Source organism: Rhinatrema bivittatum, chromosome 3, assembly GCF_901001135.1.
Source record: "Rhinatrema bivittatum chromosome 3, aRhiBiv1.1, whole genome shotgun sequence".
Classification (NCBI taxonomy): Eukaryota; Metazoa; Chordata; class Amphibia; order Gymnophiona; family Rhinatrematidae; genus Rhinatrema; species Rhinatrema bivittatum.
In genome coordinates, this window is record NC_042617.1 from 524,811,681 (window position 1) to 524,839,093 (window position 27,413).

Consider the following 27,413-nt stretch of genomic DNA (forward strand, 5'->3'; position numbering starts at 1 on the left):
TTAAAGACCTCTATTATATCCCCCCTCAGCCGTCTCTTCTCCAAGCTGAAAAGCCCTAACCTCTTCAGCCTTTCCTCATAGGGGAGCTGTTCCATCCCCTTTATCATTTTGGTTGCCCTTCTCTGTACCTTCTCCATTGCAACTATATCTTTTTTGAGACACGGCGGCCAGAATTGTACACAGTATTCAAGGTGTGGTCTCACCATGGAGCGATATAGAGGCATTATGACATTTTCCTTTTATTAACCATTCCCTTCCTAATAATTCCTAACATTCTATTTGCTTTTTTGACTGCTGCAGCACACTGAGCCGACGATTTCAATGTATTATCCACTATGACGCCTAGATCTCTTTCTTGGGTGGCAGCTCCTAATATGGAACCTAACATCGTGTAACTACAGCAAGGGTTATTTTTCCCTATATGCAACACCTTGCACTTGTCCACATTAAATTTCATCTGCCATTTGGATGCCCAATCTTCCAGTCTTGCAAGGTCCTCCTGTAATGTATCACAGTCTGCTTGTGATTTAACTACTCTGAATAATTTTGTATCATCCGCAAATTTGATAACGTCACTCGTCGTATTCCTTTCCAGATCATTTATATATATATTGAAAAGCACCGGTCCAAGTACAGATCCCTGAGGCACTCCACTGTTTACCCTTTTCCACTGAGAAAATTGACCATTTAGTCCTACTCTCGGTTTCCTGTCTTTTAACCAGTTTGCAATGCACAAAAGGACTTTTTAGTTTTCGTAGAAGCCTCTCATGAGGGACTTTGTCAAACGCCTTCTGAAAGTCCAAATACACTACACTAATGTAACCTAGACGGCACAGAGTGACAATGATATAACAACTCTAAGCACGCTATAGTACTGAGAATAATCCTTATAAGGTGATGCCACAACCTAATTTTGAAGAGAGACATGTTTTTGTATTCTACTTACCCAAGCAACAGTTGATCTTTTGGATCTTGAGACACGAATACAAAATCTCTGAATAAGAGAAACATGTTTGTTAATGGAGAAAAGAACCACCTACATCTTCACATAAACCTTATGAACTGTCCCTGTGTCTCTCTTTTACCTTAGGTAAGCTTTTGGTTTATATCCCATGGCCAAAGCCTTTTCTTCAGACATCAGCAAAACTGCAGATGCACCATCAGTCTGAAATAAAAAGCATAAAAATCCAATCATATAAGAACTACTCAAAAAGCACTCGATGCAAAGAAGTTTAACTTCTAACATATGTATAAAAAGTCTTTACAATTTAAAATAATTCACATTTTATAATGTGCCTCAAAAAGTTAAAAATCTAAGGGTGAACACAGGGAAGTTAAACAACTTTCTCAATGTTACACACTCAGTTTGGGATTTCCATGTCAGCAGTTCTACAATGCCAACTCAACTGTACTACAGCTGTCTGCAGTAAATCCTCCACCTTGGATACCATATCAGCCAAAAGTCTGGCTTGAGAGCTAGGAAGCCTGATGAGGCAACTATGTTGCTGCCTCAAAAAAATTAACCTCTTCCACTGAAGGAACAGCATGGTTAAAGAAAAATCATGGAATTAAGAGCGAGCAACTCGCACAAAGGAAAATTAGTTTCTTACCTGATAATTTTCGTTCCTGTAGTACCAAGGATCAGTCCAGACTGCTGGGTTATGCCTCCCCTCCAGCAGATGGAGTCAGAGAGAAAACTGAAAGCACCCCCAATATATACTGGTGTGCCACCTACGATCCCTCAGTATAATTGATATCAAAGCAGAAGGAAATGGAAGACCACCCCTACGCCAAAGGAGCCAAGCCTTAAATAAGGCCCCTGACTAGAAAAAACTGACTAGATCAAGTAGTAAAATTCTTTAAAACCAAGAACTAACATTCTGCAAATACTGAACCAAACTCAACCGTAAACAAAATGGGTAAGTACTTACTGGATCAACATGATAGGAAGAAGTTCGAGCGGACTCTCAGGAACATAGTCTCAGGCAGGCGTCTGGACTGATCCTTGGTACTACAGGAACGAAAATTATCAGGTAAGAAACTAATTTTCCTTTCCCTGTACGTACCAGGATCAGTCCAGACTGCTGGGATGTACCCGAGCTGACTTAACAGGGGTGGGACCCAGAGAGTCCCGCTCGAATCACACTGCTTCCAAAGGAGTCAGCAGACTGCCCTCGAACAACGAGCCGATAATGTCGAGCGAAGGTATGCAACGACTTCCATGTGGCCGCCCTGCAAATCTCTTGGCTAGAAACCAGGTGAGACTCAGCCCACGAAGTTGCCTGAGAACGCAGGGAATGGGCCTTGAGTCCCTCAGGAACAGACTTACCGCAACCAATGTATGTGGACGCGATAGCGTTCTTCAACCACCGGGCAATAGTTGCTTTGGACGCCTGTAGGCCCTTCTTGGGGCCCTGCCAGAGCACAAACAAGTGATCCGACCGCCGAAAATCATTGGTGACCTCCAAATAACGCAGGAGTACTCGATGGACATCTAAACACCTCAAATCAGGACCTTGAGGAGACTGCAGGTCAGTTGCCGAGAAGGAAGGCAATTCCACCGTCTGATTAACATGAAAGGCCGATACCACCTTAGGTAAGAAGGAAGGGACCGTTCGTAAGGACACGCCAGAATCCGAAATATGCAAGAACGGTTCTCTACATGAAAGAGCTTGTAGCTCCGATACACGACGTGCCGACGCGATGGCTACCAGAAACACCATCTTTAGCGTTAAATCCTTTAAGGAAGTTCGCCGTAGAGGTTCAAAGGGGGCCGCGTTGAGGCCCTTGAGGACTAAGTTCAAATTCCAGGAAGGACAAGGAACCCTCAGAGGAGGACGCAAGTTCCAAACGCCTCGTAGAAATCGGGCCACATCTGGGTGACACGCGAGAGAGGACCCTTCAACCTTACCCCTCAAACAACCCAAAGCCGCCACCTGCACTCTAAGAGGACTGTAGGCCAAACCCTTCTTCAAACCTTCCTGCAAAAAGGTAAGGATATGGGCTACCGAAGCCCGACGTGGCGATACATTGGAGACATCGCACCAGGAGTCAAACACTTTCCACACTCTAGCATAAGTAAGTGTAGTAGAAGGCCTAAGAACATAAGAAAATGCCATACTGGGTCAGACCAAGGGTCCATCAAGCCCAGCATCCTGTTTCCAACAGTGGCCAATCCTACGCCTACGCGCACGAAGAAGCGTGGAAATTACAGCTTCCGGATAACCTTTCTTTCTCAGCTGCCTCCTCTCATGAGCCAAGCCACCAGACAAAAGCGATCCGCCAGATCGAAAAATACTGGCCCCTGTCGAAGGAGGTGCGGAAGATGGCCCAGACGCAAAGGGCCGTCCACTGCGAGATTGACGAGGTCCGCGAACCAAGGGCGCCTCGGCCACTCTGGAGTCACCAGAATCACCCGACCGCGATGGGATTTGATGCACCTTAACACCTTGCCGACGAGGGGCCACGGAGGAAACACAGAGGAGGATGTGACGAGGCCATGGAAGCACGAGTGCATCCACTCCTTCCGACCCGTGCTCCCGTCTTCTGCTGAAGAAACGTACCGCCTTTGCATTGTGCCAAGTCGCCATCAGGTCGAGACGCGGAATTCCCCAACGCAGGGTGATGAGATCCATTGCTTCGGCCGACAGCTCCCATTCTCCTGGATCCAATTGTTGTCGACTGAGAAAATCCGCTTGAATGTTGTCTACGCCTGCAATGTGTGTGGCCGCGATGCGGGACAGATGACTCTCCGCCCAAGCCATTAACAATGACGCTGCGGCCGCTACAAGCTGACTTTTTGTGCCTCCCTGGCGATTTATATATGCTACCGTGGTCGCGTTGTCCGATTGAACTCGTACCGCCCGACCCTGTACCATCGGGAGAAGGTGGTGTAAGGCTAGACGTACCGCTCTGGTCTCCAGACGGTTGATGGACCAAGCGGCTTGGCGAGGAGACCACGTCCCCTGCACTGCTCTGGACTGACAGACCGCTCCCCAGCCTGATAGACTGGCATCCGTTGTGACGACAATCCACGGAGGAGGATCTAGGTCCACTCCCTGCAAGAGATGTTCCGGGACCAACCACCAGGCCAGGCTGGACCTGGCCGGCTCCAACAGTGGCAACTGGACGCAGTAATCCTCGGACCTCTGGTCCCAGCGCGAAAGCAGAGCCCATTGTAAAGGATGCATATGCGCGAAAGCCCAAGGCACCATCTCCAGAGTAGAAACCATATGCCCAATGACCTGTAAATAATCCCAGGCCGTAGGTAATGGGAGCTCCAGTAGGTTCTGCACCTGGACCATCAGATTTACCATTTTCTGCTGAGTCAGGAATACCTTGCCCACCAGGGTATCAAATCGAGCCCCTAAAAACTCCAATTGCTGACTCGGAACCAGCTGGCTCTTTGCAAAGTTGACTACCCAACCTAACGACTGAAGCTGCTTCACTACCAACTGGACCACTCGCTTGCACGAGTCCTCCAACTATGCTCGTATGAGCCAATCGTCGAGGTAGGGATGCACCAGTATTCCTTGCCGTCGTAGAAAGGCCGCGACCACTACGAGAACCTTGGTAAACACTCTCGGAGCCGTGGCTAGCCCGAACGGAAGGGCGCAAAACTGGAAGGGTTCCCCAACACCATGAATCTCAGGTACCTCTGATGACGTTCCCTGATTCCGATGTGGAGATACGCCTTGGCTAGATCCAAAGAAGCCAAAAATTCTCCCTTGTGGACGGCCGCAATAACAGACCGTAGTGTCTCCATGTAAAACCAAGGAACGCGCAAGACCTTGTTTACTTGTTTCAAATCTAAAATTGGCCGGAATGTTCCTTCCTTCTTTGGGACCACAAAGTAAATGGAATACCGGCCCGTCCTGGTCTCGGCTGGTGGAACGGGAATCACCGCCCCCAGGGTCCGCAACCGGTTCACAGTTTGGGTGATAACAAGTTGTTTTTCCGGAGGACCGCAAGGCGAAATCATAAAATGATCCCGGAGGGGTCGAGCAAACTCCAACTCGTAACCGTAGCGCACAACGTCGAGGACCCATTGGTCTGAAGTGACTGTGACCCATTCCTCCCAAAACCGGGACAAACGACCCCCGATGAACGGAAGGGAGGAAAGGGCCTGCGCATCTTCATTGTGCGGGTTTACCGGCGGCAAAATTTTGAGAGGATCCTAATCGCTGAGGCCGCCTGCCCTGAAAGGAAGGAGTCCAAGGCTGAGACCTAGGTCCCTGCTGCTTTTGAGGAAAGGGGCCTCCCCTTCCAATACGAAATCAGCGCTGCCCCCGAAAGCGAGTCCGAGTATTTCCATAGGAACAAAACTTACGTGGTTTGTCTTCCGGCAACTTATATACCTTATTCTCTCCCAAGTCCTTGATGAGTTGGTCCAACTCCTCACCAAACAACAACTTTCCCTTAAAGGGAAAGACCCAAGACGCGACTTGGAAGAGGCATCTGCCGACCAACGACGGAGCCAAAGCAGACGCCTAGCTGCAACCGCCGATGACATAGTGCGTGCCGAGGTTCGAAGCAAATCATACAATGCGTCTGCAGTGTAAGCGACCGCGGCTTCCACACAGTTGGCCTGCTCCGCTTCGTCCGGTGGAAGCTCCTGTGTTGTGAGCAATTGCTGTATCCAATGGAGGGTGGCCCTCTGGACCATACTACTACAAGCCGCTGCTCGAACCCCCAACGCTGCCACCTCAAAGATGCGCTTCAACAAGATTTCCAACTTCTGGTCCTGGGTATCCTTCAAGGCTACCCCTCCAGTGACGGGGATGGTAGTATGCTTAACCACAGCGGTGACTGCGGAGTCCACCGAAGGGACCTTGAGGACCTCCAAGGACTCCAATGGCAGGGGATATAATTTATTCATTGCCCTGCCAACACGCAAGGATGCTTCTGGGGCGTCCCATTCTTTAGAAATAATCTGTAACACTTTGGGATGAAAAGGAAAGGTTTGTGGAGGGGCCCTCAGACCCGCCATCGCTACATCTCCTGAGGAAGTATCCATCTCCTGCTGCGGCGCTGGGATTTCTAACTCCTTCAAAACATGAAGGATCAAAAAATTGAGTTCATCTTTGTCAAACAGGCGTAAAATCATGGGGTCGTCCCCCTCTAGAGACCCCTGAGCGTCGGAGACTTCCATCCCTGCGCCCTCAGGCGAGTCGTGGGTGAAATCCGGGACCCCCGGAACACCTGTGCCCCCTGGCGTGCGTGCTCCGGCTTTTTCCTGAGCCCCTGCCTTTTCCTGAGCCCCTCCCTTCTCTTGAACCTGCATCCCCTTAGGAATCTTTGCAGGGGGGTCCTCTGGCTCCCAACCTGCCTCAGCTTCTAAAAAAGCTTTGTGCATCAAAAGCACAAATTTTGACGAAAAAGGCACTGGCCGTTTCCGCGTGGCCGCCGTGGGTTTGGTCGGGGGGGGGGGGGGCGCCCCCGAGGAGCTTCCATAGCAGAGCGGGGAGAGAGGAGGGGATTCCTCCTCCTCTGACGATGCATCGGGCGACTGCCGCGTGTCCAAGATGGCCGCCGCCTCACTTTCGATCGGAGGCGGGGCCGAAGATCGAGCACCAGACCACTCTCTCTAGCCGCGCTGGAGCGGACACGGTCGGCCCGCTGCGGGCAGCGCTCAGCCCTCGAGAGGGTCCCTCGCCCCCGGGAATGTAACGGGAGCAGAGACCCTCTCGGGAGAGTTGCGCCCCCGCCCTCCCGCAGGCCGAGCAGGCCGAAGAACGCGGCATCTGGAGGTCGTGAGGAAAAAGCGCGCCAAAAGTAAGTACTGTAATGCAAAGCAAAAAAAAAAAAAACGCTGGGTGGAATCGCCACCCCCTCCGGAGTCCCTGGTCAGGCAATAAAGCGCGGCAGGCTGGGGCTGTCAATCAGGGCACTGCCTGTCACCAACAGGACTTAAGTGTCCCCCTTACCAAATATTTTGAAATTGTCTTATTTATTTATTTTTTTTAAAACAGTAAGAAAGCCCCCTTCAGAGTAGTACTCCGGGAAGACTGGAATGGGGGGGGGGGGGGGGGGGAGGGTGACCGGCCCACCGGTAATCTCTCCCCCGGGACCAAAAAGGGACACAGTAATCCGGGAAACCTTAGTGAGAGCAGTGCTCTCACTGCCTGCCTTCACGCTGCGCCAACGGAACAGAAAGAAGTACAACCAAACTAAAAATATACCTGTTAGTGTCTTTTGCTTTTTTTTTTTTTAAACTAAGAAAGAAAGAAACCAGTTGATCTAGTCAGTAAAAAGATAATAAATCAATAAAGTACACCTGTAGGATGAATTGAAAGCTAGACAGCACAGACAGGACCATAGGTTATGCCTCTCAATCTGCTGGAGTCAGAGAAAATACTGAGGGATCGTAGGTGGCACACCAGTATATATGGGGGGTGCTTTCAGTTTTCTCTCTGACTCCATCTGCTGGAGGGGAGGCATAACCCAGCAGTCTGGACTGATCCTGGTACATACAGGGAACTAATAGATTTAGGCTATCAGACTATAGACTCAGGCCAAGGTATATCATTGCTCCAGTGGTGATAGACTGAATTGCACACAGATGAAGGAACTTGTTTTAGGGAAATTCAGATCACTGCAGCTAGAATAGACATTCAAGTCAAATACTGGAGCAGGCTACCAAAGGTCAGTCTTCCTGTAAGCCCTATATTTTTCCATTAAAAAAATACAAACGAGTCAACATGTCACCATTCTGTCACTATTCATGTATTTTTTCTGTTGAAATGGAAAACCAGAGGCATTGACGCATAATTACAGGGAAATACTCATGATTTGAAACAGGGAATATGGAAAGTGATGATTTTTGTTTGCCATAGTGACAAAGATACACAAACTGAAGCAACAGGATTGGCCAGGCCAGTCTTGTCGAGATGCTGCTTCAGTTTGCATTTCTTGATTGCTTGACAAGTTTGAAGACAAAGTTCAGCCATTGCAGTGTCATCTGAGAACTTTCACAAGGTCATTAGAAAGGTTAAAAAAAAATCACACAAGAAGCTGATTAAATACAAGATAAAAATAATAAGATTCAAACATGGGGACAGCAAGATTTCTACTAGAGATTTGAAGGTACTAATTCTCCAGCTCTGCTAAGCAAACAGAATTAATTTTGACATCCAAAACACACAAATCAGACTACACCTGTCTGCTTCAGAAGACCATCATTAATATATAGGGGGAGAAAGCAACACTCCTATGATATAATGACTCATAACCAGTTAACAGCATTCACAAGATGAAACCCAGCGATGGCTGTACCTTTCCCTGTCAAGGGTCAAAACACAGCAGCAAAGAGGGAAAAGGAGCACAAAACTCAAAAGATATACATGCTGCCATGCTACTAAAGACCTGAGCCTACTGCTACACCACAGTAAATAGCTACATGAATTACTGACAGAAGTAACCAGTTGCAGACTATGCTTTTGGGGGTGGGGGGAGCAATGGGTAGTATTTGATTATATCCCTGACTGGGTAAATGTAACATCAGGACTTGCTAGAGACAAAGTTCCTGGAAAAAATAAATGACTGCTTCATGGAGCAATTGGCTCAGGAACCAACAAGAGGGAGCTATTTTAGATTTAATTCTTAGTGGAACGCAGGATTTGGTGAGAGAGGTAACGGTGGTGGGGCCACCTGGCAACAGTGATCAAAACATGATCAAATTTAAACTAATAACTGGAAGGGGGACAATAAGTAAATCTGCAGCTCTAACACTAAACTTTCAAAAGGGAAACTTTGATAAAATGAGGAAAATAGTTAGAAAAAAACTGAAAGGTGTAGCTGCAAAGGTTAAAAGTGTTCAACAGGCATGGACATTATTTAAAAATACAATCCTAGAGGCGCAGTCCATGTATTCCACATATTAAGAAAGGTGGAAGGAAAGCAAAATGATTACAGTCATGGTTAAAAGGTGAGGTGAAAGAGGCTATTTTAGCCAAAAAAACATCCTTCAAAAACTGGAAGAAGGATCCATCTGAAGAAAATAGGATAAAACATAAGCATTGTCAAGTTAACTGTAAAACACTGATAAGACAGTCGAAGAGAGAATTTGAAATTAAGTTGGCCATAGAAGCAAAAACTCATAATAGAAACTTTTTAAAATATATCCGAAGCAAGAAACCTGCGAGGGAGTCGGTTGGACCATTAGATGACCGAGGGGTTAAAGGGGCTCTTAGGGAAGATAAGGCCATTGAAGAAAGACTAAATGAATTCTTTGCTTCCGTGTTTACTAATGAGGATGTTGGGGAGATGGTTTTCAGGGGTGATGAGTCAGACAAACTGAATGAAATCACTGTGAACCTGGAAGATGTAGTAGGCCAGATTGACAAACTAAAGAGTAGGAAATAACCTGGACCAGATGGTATGCATCCTAGGGTACTGAAGGAACTAAAAAATGAAATTTCTTATCTATTAGTTAAAATTTGTAACCTGAAGACTGGAGGGTGGCCAATGTAACCCCAATATTTAAAAAAGGCTCCAGGGGCGATCCGGGTAAGTAAAGACCAGTGAGCCTGACTTCAGTCCCAGGAAAAATAGTAGAAACTATTCTCAAGATCAAAATCGTAGAGTATATAGAAAGACATGGTTTAATGGAACACGGTGAACATGGATTTACCCAAGGGAGGTTTTGTCTAACAAATCTGCTTCATTTATTTTGAAGGGGTTAATAAACATGTGGATAAAGGTGAACCGGTAGATGTAGTGTATTTGTATTTTCAGAAGGCGTTTGACAAAGTCCCTCATGAGAGGCTTCTACGAAAACTAAAAAGTCATGTGATAGGAGGCGATGTCCTTTTGTGGATTACAAACTAGTTAAAAGACAGGAAACAGAGAGTAGGATTAAATGGTCAATTTTCTCAGTGGAAAAGGGTAAACAGTGGAATGCCTCAGGGATCTGTACTTGGACCGGTGCTTTTCAATATATATATAAATGATCTGGAAAGGAATACAACCAGTGAGGTTATCAAATTTGCGGATGATACAAAATTATTCAGAGTAGTTAAATCACGAACAGATTGTGATACATTACAGGAGGACCTTGAAAGATTGGAAGATTGGGCATCCAAATGGCAGATGAAATTTAATGTGGACAAGTGCAAGGTGTTGCATATAGGGAAAAATAACCCTTGCTGAAGTTACACAATGTTAGGTTCCATATTAGGAGCTACCTCCCAGGAAAAAGATCTAGGCATCATAGAAGATAATACTTTAAAAGCATCAGCTCAGTGTGCTGCAGCAGTCAAAAAAGCAAACAGAATGTTAGGAATTATTAGGAAGGGAATGATTAATTAAAATGGAAAATGTCATAATGACTCTATATTGCTCCATGGTGAGACTGCACCTTGAATACTGTGTACAATTCTGGTCGCTGCATCTGAAAAAAGATATAATTGCGATGGAGAAGGTACAGAGAAGGGCAACCAAAATGATAAAGGGGATGGAACAGCTCCCCTTTGAGGAAAGGCTGAAGAGGTTAGGGCTGTTCAGCTTGGAGAAGAGATGGGTGAGGGGGGATATGATAGAGGTCTTTAAGATCATGAGAGGTCTTGAACGAGTAGATGTGAATCTGTTACTTACACTTTCGAATAATAGGACTAGGGGGCATTCCATGAAGTTAGCAAGTAGCACATTTAAGACTAATCGGAGAAAATTATTTTTCACTCAACGCACAATTAAGCTCTGGAATTTGTTGCCAGAGGATGTGGTTAGTGCAGTTAGTGTAGCTGGGTTCAAAAAAGGTTTGAATAAGTTCTTGGAGAAGTCCATTAACAGCTATTAATCAAGTTTATTTAGGGAATAGCCACTGCTATTAATTGCATCAGTAGCATGGGATCTTCTTAGTGTTTGGGTAATTGCCAGGTTCTTGTGGCTTGGTTTGGCCTCTGTTGGAAACAGGATGCTGGGCTTGATGGACTCTTGGTCTGACCCAGCATGGCAATTTCTTATGTATTTGGAATTATGTGTCACTTTATTCCTTCAGCAAGTGAAGGTCTCAAAACCAATAGTAAATTACAATTACCTCATTTTACATGATGGATTTTATTGCTTTTTTCCCCCCATCAGTAATTATCCGCATAGGGATGATTTCAAAGCGGCATGCAGATGCGCACTGGCATGTATCCAAGACACAGTGATTTTATAACTTGCGTTCACATGTTATAAAATAGGAGGCAAATGCAAGTATTTGTATATTCTGCTTTTTTTGGTGCTTCAAAGCGGACTAAATTCAGGTAGTGTAGGATTAAGAAACAAAACAAATGGTTCCAATCATACCTAAGCAACAGATATTACCAAGTACAGATAAAAGTCGTAATGTCAAAAAAAATAAACCTTCAAACAGGAGTCCCACAGGGATTAGCTTTATCAGCCACCCTATTTAACATATATCTACTACCACTATGTCACCTACTAGCTGGTCTAGGCATCTCACACTACATATACGCTGATGATATTCAACTAATTTTACCCATTGATGACACAATTGAAAAGACACTGAATATAGCCAATATGTATCTGGATATCATCAAACAGTTACTAAACCAGATGGAATTAGTTATTAACATAGAGAAAACAGAATTCCTACATTTAGAACGTAAACACATTGAAATCATTCAAAACCAACCAAAAAATAGTCTTAGCAGAGAAAATAAGAAACCTTGGAGTGATAATTGACACACAGCTTAACCTGAAACAACACATATCTTTAAAAGTAAGAGAAGGATACACCAAACTCATGACTCTTAGAAGACTAAAACCACTACTAACAACTAATAACTTCCATTCAGTGTTACAAGCTCTAATTTTCGCTAGCACAGATTACTGTAATGCTCTCCTACTTGGCTTACCATACACCACAATTAGACCACTCCAAATACTGCAGAACACGGCCGCTAGAATTCTGACTGGTAAAAGTAAACGAGACCATATCACTGAAACCCTAACTGAATTACACTGGTTACCCATCAAGCAAAGAATACAATACCAAACCCTATGTACCATACATAAATTAATACATAATAAAAAAGCTGAATGGCTGAACCCAGCCCTTCGTGTACACGTCCCTCACAGAAACCTGAGATCAGCAAATAAAGCTTTACTGACCATCCCCTCAATTAAAACAGAAAGACTAACCCAAGTAAGGGAAAGAGCGTTTCCTTAGCAGGACCTATGCTATGGAACTGCATATGCCTGTCTCGATCCACTTACAAAGACATCAAAACCTTCAGAAAAAATTTAAAAACATGGTTATTTAAACAAGTGTACAACAAAGAAGGGAGAGTAGAACACAAGGAAAATGGAAGGTGATCTGCAGTACACCCAAGAACACTACCCCAATCTACAAGGGTATGTATTTTTATTTATTTTCGCTTACCTCCAAAGAATAAAATACTACAAGTTCTCTATTTTAAATCTGTCACTAAAAAAAAAAAAATGGACATGATGTATCACCCCCACCTATAAGTAATTATAACAAACTATGTTACCGTAAATTGTTGGCACCTGTTTAGTGGATAGAATTCATTATTTTTTTCCATCATTAATGTTTGTGCCTTATTGTAAACCGTTGTGATGGTACCTAACTTAACGACGGTATAGAAAAGTTTTTAAATAAATAAAATATTTCCCTATCCCCAGAGGGCTTACAATCTAAGGGGTCGATGCAAAAAAAAAAAGCACAGAAAGCGGGCGCTGAAAAGTCAGCGCCCGCTTTCTTAACGTGGGAATGGCGCCCGCAAGGGGGGCCCCATGCTATATTATAATTAGGTTTCGCGTTAGCAAGGAGGCGCTAGGGTCACGCGGTTACCAGTGGTCTGCCAGTTATAAACACTGACGCCGATAAACTCGGCGTTGGTTGTCATAATTGCAGTTCGCCAGTTATGAAAACAGACGCAGAGTTTATCGAAGTCGGTTTTCATAATGCAGCTGGCTGGTTATGAAAACAGACACGGAGCATATTGGCGTCCGTCTTCAATGCGGCCGGCTGAGTTTTTTTTTTTTTTAAAACTTCTTTCAATGTGCTCAGCTATTAACGCCTGCTCCAGGCAGGCGTTAATAGCTAAGCGATAAATGTATGTCTCAGACGCACATTTATTTTTTGCATTGGAGTGAAGGAGTAATAGCCTCATTCACATGCATTTGCATGTGATGAGCACTATTCCTATTAGGGGGTGGATTAGCACCTATTTCACCCACGTCCGACTGCGGGTTATACAGTGCGCTTGGCCCCTAAGTTTTTAACTGAGGCAACGGAGGGTAAAGTATCTTGCTCAAAATCATAAGGAGCATCAATGGGATTTGAACTCTAGTTTTCCTGGTTTGTAGCCCACTGCTCTATCCACTAGGCTACTTTTCCATTCCATTAGCCTAAGCATATGCACATGTACATGTGCATTTGATTTTAAGTGGGCGTGCACCTACACGCATAAATCCAGTTTCTACCATGTAAGTCAGGGTATTTTAAAACCAGTGCATCCGTGCCATGACCAGTTTCACCAGTTCATCCACCAGTTTGCCAAATGTTGTGCTAGGTCCTCCAAACCCCCGATTTAATAGCCTGCATTCCCACAGCTACTCCGGACCTTTTAAACCCATCAAAAACGGCTTTTTTTTTTTAAATTTACACTTCCTCCATAGCAGAAGTAAACTACACGACAGTGGACCTGGGTGTGGCAAATATTTACATGCACATTTCTTGGCCATGCTCCTGAATGCCTACCCAAACCCTGCCCCTTTTTGAAATTGAGTAAGATGTGCGCGCAGTAGGATTATGCATGTCCATCTGGGCGGCTTTTAAAATTTGGTGCGCCCATGCGAATCTGACTTGGGTGTGCATCTCCCAATTTTGGCATGCACTGGGCTTTTAAAAATTTGCTTTTACATTACTTTAATTACAAAAATCCAAAGTCAAAACCTATTCTTTTCCACATCTCTTTTTGTTTCTTTGGTTGAGATACTTGAACATAAGAACCAATGTACATGCTTCCTAAATATAAGAATTTTGATTTAAAGTTTTTTTTTGTTTTACTTTATTTTGCTGTTTCTTCAGTTTATAACCTGCAGCCATCCCTACGCCCCACCAAGTGTTTTTCAGTTATGCTTCTCTACATCCCTATGCCCCATCAAATGTTTTTCAGTTATGCTTCTCTACATGTTTTCCCAGCATAAAACAATACAGATAAAAACACTTCAATTCCATTTCTTTCTCCACAAAAAGAAAAAGAAATGGAAAAGCAGGAGTGATCTATAATGATTCTAGTTACACAAATTGTACAGAATGGCAGTAAAAAGTAAGTCTATATTACCAAGAAGGAGGAGTTTGCTGCAGTGACAGTCCCATAAGGCCTAATAAATGCAGGTTTCAGCTTTGCCAACTGCTCCATGGAAGAAGGACGAATCCCATTATCTTTAATTACGGTCTCTTTTCCTAACAAAGATATTAACAACTGTAAATGCAAACACTCATTGCCGAAAGAAAATTAACCTCAAAGTTTAGCATCCGATTTAGCAAAATGCTTTTCCATTGTTATAGAATGATAAAAAAATAAATAAATAAAAGTTGGTAAATCAGTTCTTGGAACAGATTTCAATTTCATCTTAAATGGGGACATACCGCCTTCACAGATTTTTTTTTTTTAATTTGACAATTTTTATTAAAGTCAAATGTAAACAACATTAAGATGATCATGGTCCACATACAATTTTAAATACTCCTTACCTTAGTAGAAGTTGCAAACTTAGGTCCTGCCTCCTCCATCTCATACTCTCCCTGTCATTCTTTAGACCCACTACAATCTCCAGCAACAGGTTTGCTCCCACCTTCAGCAACTGCTGCCATTCCATGCAAAAGACACTCACAGCTTTCCTTAACTGCTGTACCTTTCCCCCAAACTGGTCCCTGCTGAATCTGTTCCCCCAAACTGGCCCGAACCAGCCTTGCTACCTGCCTGCCTCATACTTCAGTGACCCTAGTCAACTCTGGTTCCTTTTTCATGCAGGAGGCTGGTCCAATGTAGCCAAAACAGAGTGCACCTTGTGCATAAACACAACATCTCATTTCCCCCAACTATTCTTGTGACAGGAAACAAAAAAACACCAATGTGGAATTTTCAGAGAAATCAGGAAATTACTTCAAATCACTTTCGCTGGCCACATATTAGCAAATCAAAATTACAAAAAAGAAAAAAAAGAAATACATAATAGGCATTTTAAAAAAGTCAACAACAAAGTACTCAAAATCTTGAAAAAACGTTTTGATGTTGCTTGCCTTTTAATAGTACAGTGTAAGAAAAATGTTGAATACTTTAGTTAGCAAATTGTCAGGCCGATACAGTAAAGTCCGCGGGGAGAGTGGACCGGTGGGCGCGATGCAGTATTTAAATTAGGTCCGGCGGCTGTCAGCGGGTTTGACAGCAGACGCTCAATTTTGCCGGCATCGGTTTTCGAGCCCGCTGACAGCCATGGGCTCGGAAACCGGATGCCGGCAAAATTGAGCGTCCGGTTTTCGGCCTGACAGCCATGGGCCGAATTCAAATTTTTTTTACCTTTTTTTAACTCTTCGGGACCTCCGACTTAATATTGCCATGATATTAAGTCGGAGGGTGCACAGAAAAGCAGTTTTTACTGCTTTTCTGTGCACTTTCCCAGTGCCGGAAGAAATTAGTGCCGACCTTTGGGTCAGCGCTAATTTCGGAAAGTAAAATGTGTGGCTTGGCTGCACATTTTACTTTCTGTATCCCGCGCGCATACCCAATAGGGCCATCAACATGCATTTGCATGTTGAGGGCGCTATTAGGTGCCGTGGGTTGGACGCGTGTTTTCCTCCTCTTACTGAATAAGGGGTAAGGGAAAACGCGCGTCCAAGCCCAGGCTAACAGTGCGCTCCGTCGGAGCGTACTGTACTGTATTGGCCTGTGTGTTAGTGTGAAGCTTTAATAGAAATACTAAGGTCAATCTAGCAGCTCAACTGTTAATGGAAGGTGAGAGGAGTGCTAGTAGATGCTCTAATTATAGTATCTAATGATGGCCACTCAGAGGATGCAGTTAATCTACATGTCCAAAAGCAGACATGCTTCCAGCTGAAGCAATACTTAGTTGAAAGAGAACATCTAATCAGAAATAATTCCCCAGCAGCAGAACCCCTTGCTGAGTTATTGGATTCATGAAATGCCTTGAAATATTTGTAATCACTTACTGTACTAAAACTAGATTTCTGCACCACAGAGTGCACTTGCAACTGCTGCTGTTGCTGCCAATTGTCAGCAGCCCACTGAGTCAGACACAATCCTATTCCAGACTTGAACTTCATAGGGCTCTGTCAAATCAACTTCACCTGGATTTGTAAAATCCCATCCTGTCACAAAAATTAAATTCTGACCATACACATCTATATGAACTTAAATAACCCCCTGCTACTCCAATCCTAGGTACCACATGATAGAAAATTGGTTCTTACTTGCTAATTTTCGTTCCTGTAATATCACAGATCAGTCCAGACCAGTGGGTTATTCATCCCTTCCAGCAGATGGAGTCAGAGAACAAAACTTTGAGTCACTGCTACTTAATGGAGAGTGCCACCTGCAGGACCTCAGTATTGACCTGTACCTAAGCCAAAATACTTTAGAAACCCCTTCACACAGACATAGGGAACTAAAGGTTGGATACCCCTGAACTATAAACCTTGTTCATCAAGAACCAAACAGGACAAGGAGCTGAATCCCGTAACTGCCCTTTAAGAGAAAAATTCTTTATTAAACAGAAACATTATGTACTAAGCAGCAAAATTTGGCATAAGATCAGTCTTTCAGCATCAAACAGGACCATCTCTGAACTGATCTGTGGTATTACAGGAATGAAAATTAGCAGGCAAGAACCAATTTTCCTTTCCTGAACATACCCAGATCAGTCCAGACCAGAGGGATGTACCCAAGCACCCCTAAACCAGGTGGGCCCCCGAAAGACCCACATGCAGGACATTTTCCGAAAGATGGCTCATCCTGTGCCCTGACATCTAGATGATAATGCCTGGTAAATGTATGAATTGAGGACCACACAGCTGCTCTACAAATCTCCTGTGGTGACAGAAATTGACACTCAGCCCAGGAAGCAGCCTGAGCCCTGATGGAAAGTGCCCGCAAACCGACAGGAATTTGTCGTCCTTTACAAATGTAAGCTAAACAAATGGCTTCCCTAAGCCAATGAGATATTGTAGCCTTAGAGGCTTTGTCCCCTTTCTTCGGTCCACTGAAGAGGCCAAACAGATGATCTGAGCGACAAAAAGCACCCACTTCTCTACCTGCCAAGTCACCCTCAAACCTCACTACCGCCAAGAAGATCACCAGATCACGCCGGTTTACAATACAAGCTGTATAGAAGAAGCATAAGAGAGCAGAGAGAAGAAGGAGGGGGGAAAAAAACCAAAAAACTCTCCCAGCTCTTTAATCCAAGAGATAAACAGAATCAATGATTGTCCCTCCCCATACCATGACGACTACCTACCACATACCCACCATTAAACACTAACACATCTTACAAACCTGACTCAACCAACACTCACTATTTAACAGAACACTAACTCCCATTATGGCAGCACCTATCACTCAATTGTTAGGTCTGATAACATTCTGGATACTACTATTAAACACTCAATCGTTGCTAAAAAAGGCCACACTATGTGTGACATCCTCACAGAAGAAACTCCGGACATTTGTGCGATTACAGAATCATGGCTAAAGGACTCCGACACGGCTATAAATAAACCAACTACCCACTGATGCATATGTCGTCTTTTCCATTCCGAGGAACAAAAGAAAGGAGGAGGCCTCCTCCTTGCTGCTAAAAAGAAATATAACCTCTCTATACAAGCCATTTCTCCCCCTTACAAACTCGAGATTGGCCTATTTAAATCCAAGGCACTTCAAATCTGCCTAATCTACGCTCCCCCAGGCATTCTCGAAAACAACCCATCACTACTCACAGAATTCATTGCCAAACACATTGAAATCAACTCCCCAGCCATTATTCTGGGGGTCTTGAACCTTCACATCGACTGCCTCCCACAATCCCCAGCCTGCGAAGCATTACTGACCTCACTGAACGCTCTAGGTTTTCAACAAACTGTGGCTAGCCCCACACACAAGGCTGGACATACCCTCGATGTAATATTTACCAACTCACTCGTCCAAACAGACCTACCCCGCTGCACTCCTATCCCCTGGTCAGACCACTACCGGATCGATACGTGCTGCACAATTAAGCACCCCCCACCTACCTCCCACTGCAAAAAAACGATATACTTCCGAAAACAGTGTCAAACGGAATACATCATTAATGCTCTATCAGAAGATTTCAAAAAATTAGACCTCACAGATGCCGACATGGCCTCCTCATCCTGGTTTCAAATCACTAGCAACATAGCAGATAAACTCTGCCCCATGCGAACCAAAGAAATCGACACAGAGAAGATAAACAAAAAACCATGGTTTACACCTGAACTAAGATCAATGAAAGCTGAGCTCCGCAAATCGGAAAAGAAGTGGCACAGAAACCAAAATCCAACTTTTTTATTAAAATTCAAGTCATTACTCCACAACTACCGCCAAGCCACTGACAAAGCGAAGAAAGACTTATGCAGTGAAAATCCACCAATTCCAATTCAACCCCCGTGCACTCTTCCAATACGTCAACAGCCTCATTACTGCACCGGACAACACAAACTCAAACAATGATGATGAATCAAAATGTGAGAAACTTGCTGCTTACTTCCACAACAAAATAGAATCTATTCTGAGACGCTTCAATTCACAAACCTTGCCCAACTCATCTTTAACTCCTAGCAGCGCCCACAGAAACAAACTCTCTCTAACTGCACTCAGAACATCCATCAACCAATCATCACCAGCCACTCACACAAACATCGAAACTAAGCTTACAAACCTTGAGACTACTTCGCCTATAGAAGTCGAGACTATACTGAAAAAAATTAAACCAGCACTGCACCCCGCAGACATAATGCCCACTAAAACACTACTCTCAATCCCCACTACTATAGCAAAACCCATTGCAAAGATTCTCAACAAATCGATTTTATCGGGCACAGTTCCTTCTCAGCTCAAACATGCCATCATAAAACCTACCCTTAAAAAACCAAACCTAGATACTGCTGATCCAGCGAACTATCGTCCAGTTTCAAACCTCCCCTTCCTATCCAAAATTATGGAGAGAATCATCAATAAACAACTCACTGAATACCTCGACGAGCATCAATTACTCTTTCCGTCCCAATATGGATTTAGAAAGTACCACAGCATGGAAACGCTTCTACTATCCCTATCAGAGTTGCTCCTAAAAGCCCTAAACTCTGGCCACTCATACATTCTCGCCCTTCTAGATATATCTGCTGCTTTTGACACTGTCAATCACAACACCCTCATCACCCGCCTCACTGAAATAGGTATCACCGGCACAGCTCTACTCTGGTTCCAATCATACCTGAACAATAGGACCTACAGTGTAAAAAGAGGATGATGTGAATCCAAGCCAAGAAGCCTCGCACAAGGAGTACCCCAAGGATCCTCACTTTCTTCAACTCTGTTTAATATTTATCTCACACCTCTCTGTCGACTACTCTCAAAACTGGGTTTTCAGCACTTCATTTACACAGATGATGTGCAGATCCTCCTACCTATAAACAGTTCTCTCACTAATGCCCTGAACACATGGAACGCGGCCCTCACTGAAATAAAAAAAACTACTTACTGACAACTATTTGGCCATTAACACCAACAAAACTGAGCTGCTCATCATCTCACCTCCAAACAACTCCACATCGAACACAACTTTCCTATCCCAAGTCTGTCCACCCACTCAACAACAAGTCCGCAGCCTTGGTATCATCATTGACAACAATCTTACGTTTAAAAAATTAATCACTGCCACTGTTAAAAATGAATTTTTCAAGCTCCATACACTAAAGCGTATCAAACCTCTCTTACACCCATATGACTTCCGCACAGTACTACAAGCTACAATCCTGTCAAAGCTTGACTACTGCAACGCATTACTGTTAGGCTTACCAAAACACATGTTACAACCATTACAAATGCTACAAAATGCAGCTGCCCGCATACTCACCAATACACACCGCCACGATCACATCACTCCTGCTCTTCAGTCTCTTCACTGGCTACCCTTTGCATCCAGGATTATATACAAATCCATTACGCTAATACACAAGGCCATTCATAACCGAAACATGCAATGGTTTTCTGAACACCTGTATTTCAAGAAGACAAACCGACCAACAAGATCGCAGCATCAGGCCAGACTGCCGATCCCCTCTCCTAAACTTAACAAACATGCATCTACAAAAGAACGCTCTCTCATCATAGCAGGAACCACAATATGGAACAGTATGCCCTCTGAACTGCGCCAGGAACCTTGCCACAGAAAATTTAAACAAAACCTAAAAACCTGGCTGTTCAAAAAAGCATACCCATGACTGACTGGACCCATTACAGGCCACGTACGTCACTGTTTAACCTCCCTCCTGATTCCCCCTCCTATCCTTACCTGCACTTGTTCCCTAGAAAAGCTCGCTACTGTATATTTCTATATGTAGATCAAATTCTCGGTAATCCTTGTTACTCTTACGTCAATGATATTTATTTGCTAAGTTAACTGTTAAACATGCTATTTGTTTGTTTCTTGTTTTTTGCTCCATTTAATATTTTATTGTAAAGCCTGTTGCTGCATTATTGTTTGCTGTAAACCAAGGTGATGTGCTGCACGTGCCACAGAATATAAAAAAAAATAAAAATAAAAAAATTGCTAAATAAATAAATAAATTAGTAACCTCCAAATACCGAAGTAGTGTCTGCTGCACATCCAGAAGATGTAATTCTCTATCCTGAGGAGAATCTTTCAACTACTCTGAAAAACCCAGAAGATACACCATCTGATTAACATGAAAGGCAGGCATCACCTCAGGAACAAAGGAAGGCACTGTTCTCAATGAGATTCCAATCCTAGAAATTCACAAAAACGGATCCCTACATGACAGAACCTGAAGCTCCAAAATCCTTTGAGCTGAACAAATAGCTACCAAAAAGATCGCTTCAGAGTTAAATCCTTCAGGGTAGCCCTTATCAAGGGTTAAAATGGGGTTCCGCAAAGGACACAAAGTACTAGGTTGAGGCTCCAATCTGGGCAAATCTTTCACACTGGAGGACATAACAGCTTAGCCCTTTTGAGGAACCTTACTACATCCAGATGAACAGAGTCCTACCCTGAAACCTGCCTCTAAGCGCACCCAAGGCAGCCACCTACACACGAAGCGAGTTGTAAGCCAAATCCTTGGACAACCCCTGCTGCAGGAAATCCAGCACATATGACACCTCCACGGCCAGAGGATTTACATGACACTGAAGACACCAAACTTCAAACAGTTTTCAGACCCTAATATACACCATAGAGGTCGCTGGTCTTCTGGATTGAAAAAGAGTGGAGATGACCTGTTTGGAGTAACCCTTCAATCAAAGTCTCCGCCTCTCAAAAGCCAAGCTGCGAGACAAAAGCAATCCTCCCGATCCAAAAATATGGGACCCTGACGCAACAGGTCTGGAAGATGAGTCAGACTGAGAGGACTTTCCACTGCAAATCTCACCAGATCTGCGAACCACAGTCTCCGTGGCCATTCTGGTGCCACTAGAACCACTGTCCCTGGATGCCATTCTATGCACCTGAGAACCTGACCTATGAGGAGCCAAGGAGGAAAAACGTACAGAAGAATTCCTGTCGGCCAAGGGCACACCAGAGCAATAAGGCCCACCGAACAGAGTTCCTTTCGGCAACTGAAGAATCTCTCCATTTTGGAGTTGAGCCGCATTGCCTTAAGATCCCACTGGAGAGTGCCCCACCTCACAAAGATGTGGTTCCACACCTCAGGGGACAACTCCCACTCCCCAGGATCCAATTGCTGCCTGCTAACGAATCCGTCTGCACATTGTCTACTCCCGCTACGTGCGATGCGGCTAGGCCTTCGAGATCATGCGCTGCTCAGGCAAATAATCTCAGGGCCTCCAATGCCACTGCACAACTCTTCGTGCCGCCCTGCCGATTGATGTATGCCACAGCCGTTGCGTTGTCCGAATGCACTCGAACCATGCGACCCTGGACCAGTGGCAGAAAAACCTTCAGGGCTCGACAGACTGCCCTCATCTCAAAGCGATTAATGGACCAGAACTTCTCCAGGCATCACAGACCTTGTGCCGACCGGCCCAAGCACACCACTCCCCAGCCAGAGAGGCTTGCATCTGTGGAGACCACCACCCAGCCGGAGACTCCAGATCCATCCCCTTCTCTAAATTGGGACGAGACAGCCACCATGAATGACTGGACCTGGACTCCCGAAGCAGAGGCAAGGAAGATGAAACTCCTCAAAGGCAGGGACTTCATCTAGACAACAGCGTGCGTTGCAGTGGTCTCATGTGAACGAACGCCCATGTAACCAAGTCCAAAGTGGATGCCATGGACCCCAGGATCTGTAAATAATCCCACACTTTGGGCACCTCCAGACTAAGAAGGTGCTTGACCTGAGACTGCAACTTCGACACCCGGTCCGCTGCCAGGAAAACCCTGCCTTGCTGAGTGTTGAAGCGTGCCCCTAAGTAAACCAGCGACTGAGTCGGCTCTAACTGACTCTTGTGCATATTGATAATCCAACCGAGAGACTGTAAGGTGGATATCACTCTTCGGCTGGATTTCTTGTACTCCTCCCTGGACTTCGCTCGAACCAACCAATTGTCCAGATACGGGTGGACCAAAACTCCCTCCCGGCTAAGAGCTGCAGCCACCATCATCATCACCTTGGTGAACGCGTGGGGCACTGTCGCCAAGCTCAAAGCGTGGAACCCGAAGGAACAGTCACCTTCTGCAAATCGAGAATGGGTGAAAGGAGCCTCTCCTTTTTCAGCAACACAAAGTAAACAGAATGCCTGCCCTGACCCTGCTCCTCCAGAGGGACAGGAACAATGGCCTTTAGGGTGAGCAGCATCCCCAACACTGCCTCCTGCCTGATGCGAGAGACCACATGGGACTCCACAAAGGCCTCCTGAGGCGGGCACAAAAAATCTAGAGCATAGCCCTCTAGTATCACCTCCAGCACCCAATGGTCCGAGGTAATCTTTTCCCACTCCTTGTAGAAGTTAGACAATCTGCCTCCTACAGTGGACCACTGACTTCATTGGGCTGATTTTCCGCTCCCAGTGCCCTGCCAGACGCGGTCTCTGGTGAACTTGCGTACTCCAGGAAAGGACTGTTGGCACCCGCCACCCTGTTTTGCGATGGAAACAGATGAGAACTTGCCGGAAAGGAACAGACGGGAATCCTGAAAACGAGCCCGAGAAGGAAACACCTTTTAATTGGGCTACCTGTCCTCCGGCAATCTATTCCCCTTGGACTCCCCCAGGACCTTCATCCACTGATCCAGGTCCTCTCCAAATAACAGCTTCCCCTTAAAGGGAAGATTACAAAGCTGGACCTTGGACTATAAATCGACTCACCAGTTACGTAACCCACAGCAGCTTGTAGCTGCTACCGAGGAGACCATGCAGCGAGCCAACGTACGCACCAAATCATACAAAGCATTTGCCACGAAGGCTATGCCTGCCTCCAGATGTGCAGCCTGCAACGTGCCGCCTTCCACTGCGGACGCCGGCGCCGGGCCTTTCTGAACCAAACAGAAACAGGCCCTTTGCATTAAACTGGCACAGACAGCTACCCAAAGACAACGCTGAGACCTCAAACATCCGTTTGAGTTGCACCTCCAGCTTAAGATCCTGGATATACTTCAAGGCTGCTGCTGCTCCAGCCACCAGGATAGTCATCTTCTTGGTTACCGCTGAGAAGGCCGCATCCACTTTCGGGATCCTCAGTAATTCCAGGGAGTCCTTTCATTAAGGGGTAAGGCTTGGCCATCACTCTGCCCACCTTCAGGTCGGCATCCAGGGAGTCCAACTCCCGGTTCACCAGCTTTCGGATCTTCTTGGGCAATGGAAAAGTGCTAGTGGGTCCCCTCAGCTCATCCAGGACTGGGAGAACACCATTATCAGACTCTTCCTGAGTGACCTTCACACCTAATTCCTCCAGCACCTATGGGATGAGGGGGCGCAGTTCATCCCTTTTAAACAGACCCACTACCCGTGGATCATCTTCCTCCGGGACCTCGTCGGGATCAGGGTCATCTTTCGCCCCGTCTGTGTCAGGGGTCGGAGGCGCATCTGTGTCAGCTCCTGCACTGAGGGGGTCCAATTGGGACTGATCCAAGTCCTCGCTGTTTCTGGGACCAGCCTCTGCAGCCGCATGAAGCAAACCCAGGTGCTGAAGAATATTGCCAGTCCCCCGAAAAGCCACTTTAAACTTTTTAGCCGCAGGGGCCCACGGGCAATCCCCTGCCCGCCTTCTTCTTCCACTTCTCCTAGCCAGGTAGGCCTTATGGAGAAGGAGAATAAAATCTGGGGAAAAATCCCCCGGTTCATCTTCTCCCGATCCCAGAGACTGTCAAGCTGCCTCACCCTCCCCTTCGGAGGCATCCTACCTGACTGGGGATAGTGTGGGAGAATCGCCCGACCGCCCTGTGGTCTCCTGCACTGCCTCCATGGCAGCAACAGGAACAGACCTCCTGCAGCGATTTTCTGCGTGGCTCAAGGGGCCTTCCTGCCCTGAAACGTATGCCGGGCAGAGGGAACGCGAGTTCAGACCCGCTGCGTCACACACATGGCAGGCTGCCATTTTAGTTTTTGGTGCTGTGTTTCCGATCGCGCCCCACGGTGCTCCCCCACAAGGCCTCCTGCGTGGCTATGCATGCCAAACTTGGGCGCGCCGAGCCGCCGCCAGGAACGGATGCAATCCTCACCGGGGACTTCCCAGGAACAGTGACAGAGTTCAGTCAGCCCCACCAGAGTACAGGACTACACAAGGAACGAGGCACTGCGGTTCCCTCCCGGCACTAGTGTTGCAATCGACCGCAATCACCTGGAGCCCTGGGTTAACAGCCAGGTGACCACCGCTCAAGTCCTGCACCTCCCGGCCCTGGCTGACAACTCCTGCTGACTAGACACTCCCCGCCAAAGTTCCTGCTAAGCTTTGCTCTTCTGCTTCTTGTACACTACAGTTTTTTTTATTTTTTAACATGGAACTTAAAGAAACTTTATTAAGTGGGTACTTCCCTGTCCTGAGGAAAAAGGGTGAGAGGGTGCCTCAGAGGGTCGAGGGAGCCAGGACCCCTGGCTATCAGACTGTCTGATATGCTGCGGGCGAACCCAGTCAGGGGTATCCAACTCCCTCCCCCCCCCCCGGTTCCATCTGAAGGATGGCTCCCAAAGATGCCTAACACCTCAGGGAGTGTCCATGATCTGGAATATAAAACTACTGTAAAACAAAAATTTTTTTTTTTTTTTTTTTTTAACAGCCTGCAGGTGATCTCTACCATCTGCTGGAGTCAGAGAAATACGGAGGTCATGCAGGTGGCACTCTCAGATAAGCAGCAGTGCCTCAAAGTTTTGTTCCGACTCCATCTGCTGGAAGGGATGAATAACCCACTGGTTTGGACTGATCTGGGCATGGTCAGAAACACAGATTTCAACTGTGCAAACTAATAGGCCAATACAGAAAAACGCGCAGGAGAGCTGGCGAACACCCGCTTTCCCGGCGCGTGCACAGGCCACTCTCCTGAGCGCGCGATTCAGGAGGGTGGCCTATGCAAATTAGGGCCCATGGTAAAAGGAGCGGTGGCTGTCAGCGGGTTTGACAGCCAACGCTCAATTTTTCCGGCGTTGGTTCTCAAACCCGCTGACAGCCACAGGTTCGGAAAAAGGACGCCGGCAAAATTGAGCGTCCGTCTTCCGATCACGTGCCAATTTTTTATTTTTATAATTTTTACTTTTTTTTTAATTTTTAGGGCCTCCGACTTAATATCGCCATTGCACTTCCCCGGCGCCGGCAGAAATTAACGCCAGCCTTTGGGCAGGCGTTAATTTCTGAAAGTAAAATGTGCGGCTTGGCTGCACATTTTACTTTCTGTATCGCGCGGGAATAACTAATAGGGCCATCAACATGCATTTGCATGTTGCGGGCGCTATTAGTTTCGGGGGTGTTGGACTCGCATTGTCGATGCGCTATTACCCCTTACTGAATAAGGGGTAAAGCTAGCATGTCGAAAACAAGCGTCCAAATGCGGGTTTAACAGTGCACTCCACTGTATCGGCCTGTAAGTGGATTTCTGCTTTTATTGCGTGAGTCTGTAGAGGTAATTGTGGAAGTTAAGTCAGACAAACTCTGAATTTTTAATTTCTAGCCCACGCAATGGTTAAGTTTTCACGGGTAAGTCATTACCGAATTAAAATTTAAGCCAAATAATGAAGAGGATGCATGGAGTTGTGGTTTAAGTTTAGCCAGCTAACCCTGATATTAAGTGCTAGCTGGATAAATCTAACTGGCTAACGGTGGTTGGATAAATCTCAGTCTTAAAGTTAAAAAAACAAACAAACAGTACCCAATCCCTTCCTCCATCTCTAAAGGGAAGAATAAAATGTTATGTGGGTTGAGTGGTGCCCCCCCACCTCCTTTTCCATCCCACAAAATATATAAAATTATGTAGTAAGTCAAGAGACCTCCAAGATATCTACGAAAACAGAGGGCAGTGGTCCTAACCCCAGTCCCCAAACACTGATTGGTCCTTTTACTGACAATCAGTGAGTAAGTTAAGTGAATGAGTATCAGCTTTATTGGCATGTACTATTCAGGCTAGTAGAAGGTGGTAAGAGCCCCTCTTCCTCCCACTGAGTTTGACAGATACTTTTGAGGGTTAGTGGGAAGGAGTGGAAGGTTGTGAACCAATTTTAAGGTAGGAGATAAGACTTAAATTGGCCAATATTTAAAAGCCTGATGAGTGACAAAGCTACCCAGGTAACTTTAGCCTAGTATACTTAGTGGGTCTTTTAAGTTATTAAGTGCCACTGAATATTTGGCTGAAGTTATCTGGGTAAATTTATCCAGATAAATTATCTGCTGGCCAGCTTACTGAATACTGACCTAATAGAAACAGGATTGAAATCTACAAACTGTCCTTAGGCTGTACTCTCTTCTGAAGGGTAAATTGCATAATGTCTGTGACTACTGCAGTAAGGAAGAGACACGTACCTGGCACTTTGTATGGTATCACATCAGAAAGGAGCCCCTCATCTTGAGCCTTCTTGGCTAGAGTGTGAGAACGTAGAGCATATTCATCCTGCTCCTCCCGTGAAATAGCAAATGCGGCAGCCAGCCGGTCTGCAGAGTGCCCCATGGTTTCACTTGTGGAGAACTCGGCCACAGCAGGGAGCTAAACAGGTAGGATTTCCCAA

At 45.6% G+C, this 27,413-nt stretch overlaps 1 protein-coding gene across 1 annotated transcript in view; it reads right to left on the reverse strand.

Moving 5' to 3' along the window:
- The window catches only part of HADHB (hydroxyacyl-CoA dehydrogenase trifunctional multienzyme complex subunit beta), a 268,881-nt gene that overhangs the window by 89,505 nt on the left and 151,963 nt on the right, over positions 1-27,413 (reverse strand). Inside the window, exons 9-12 of the mRNA XM_029596902.1 lie at positions 27,211-27,391; positions 14,319-14,440; positions 1,086-1,165; positions 947-994 (exon numbers count right to left, since the gene is read on the reverse strand). Of these exons, the coding sequence (XP_029452762.1) occupies positions 947-994; positions 1,086-1,165; positions 14,319-14,440; positions 27,211-27,391 (431 nt within the window). The remainder of the gene's footprint in view (positions 1-946; positions 995-1,085; positions 1,166-14,318; positions 14,441-27,210; positions 27,392-27,413) is intronic.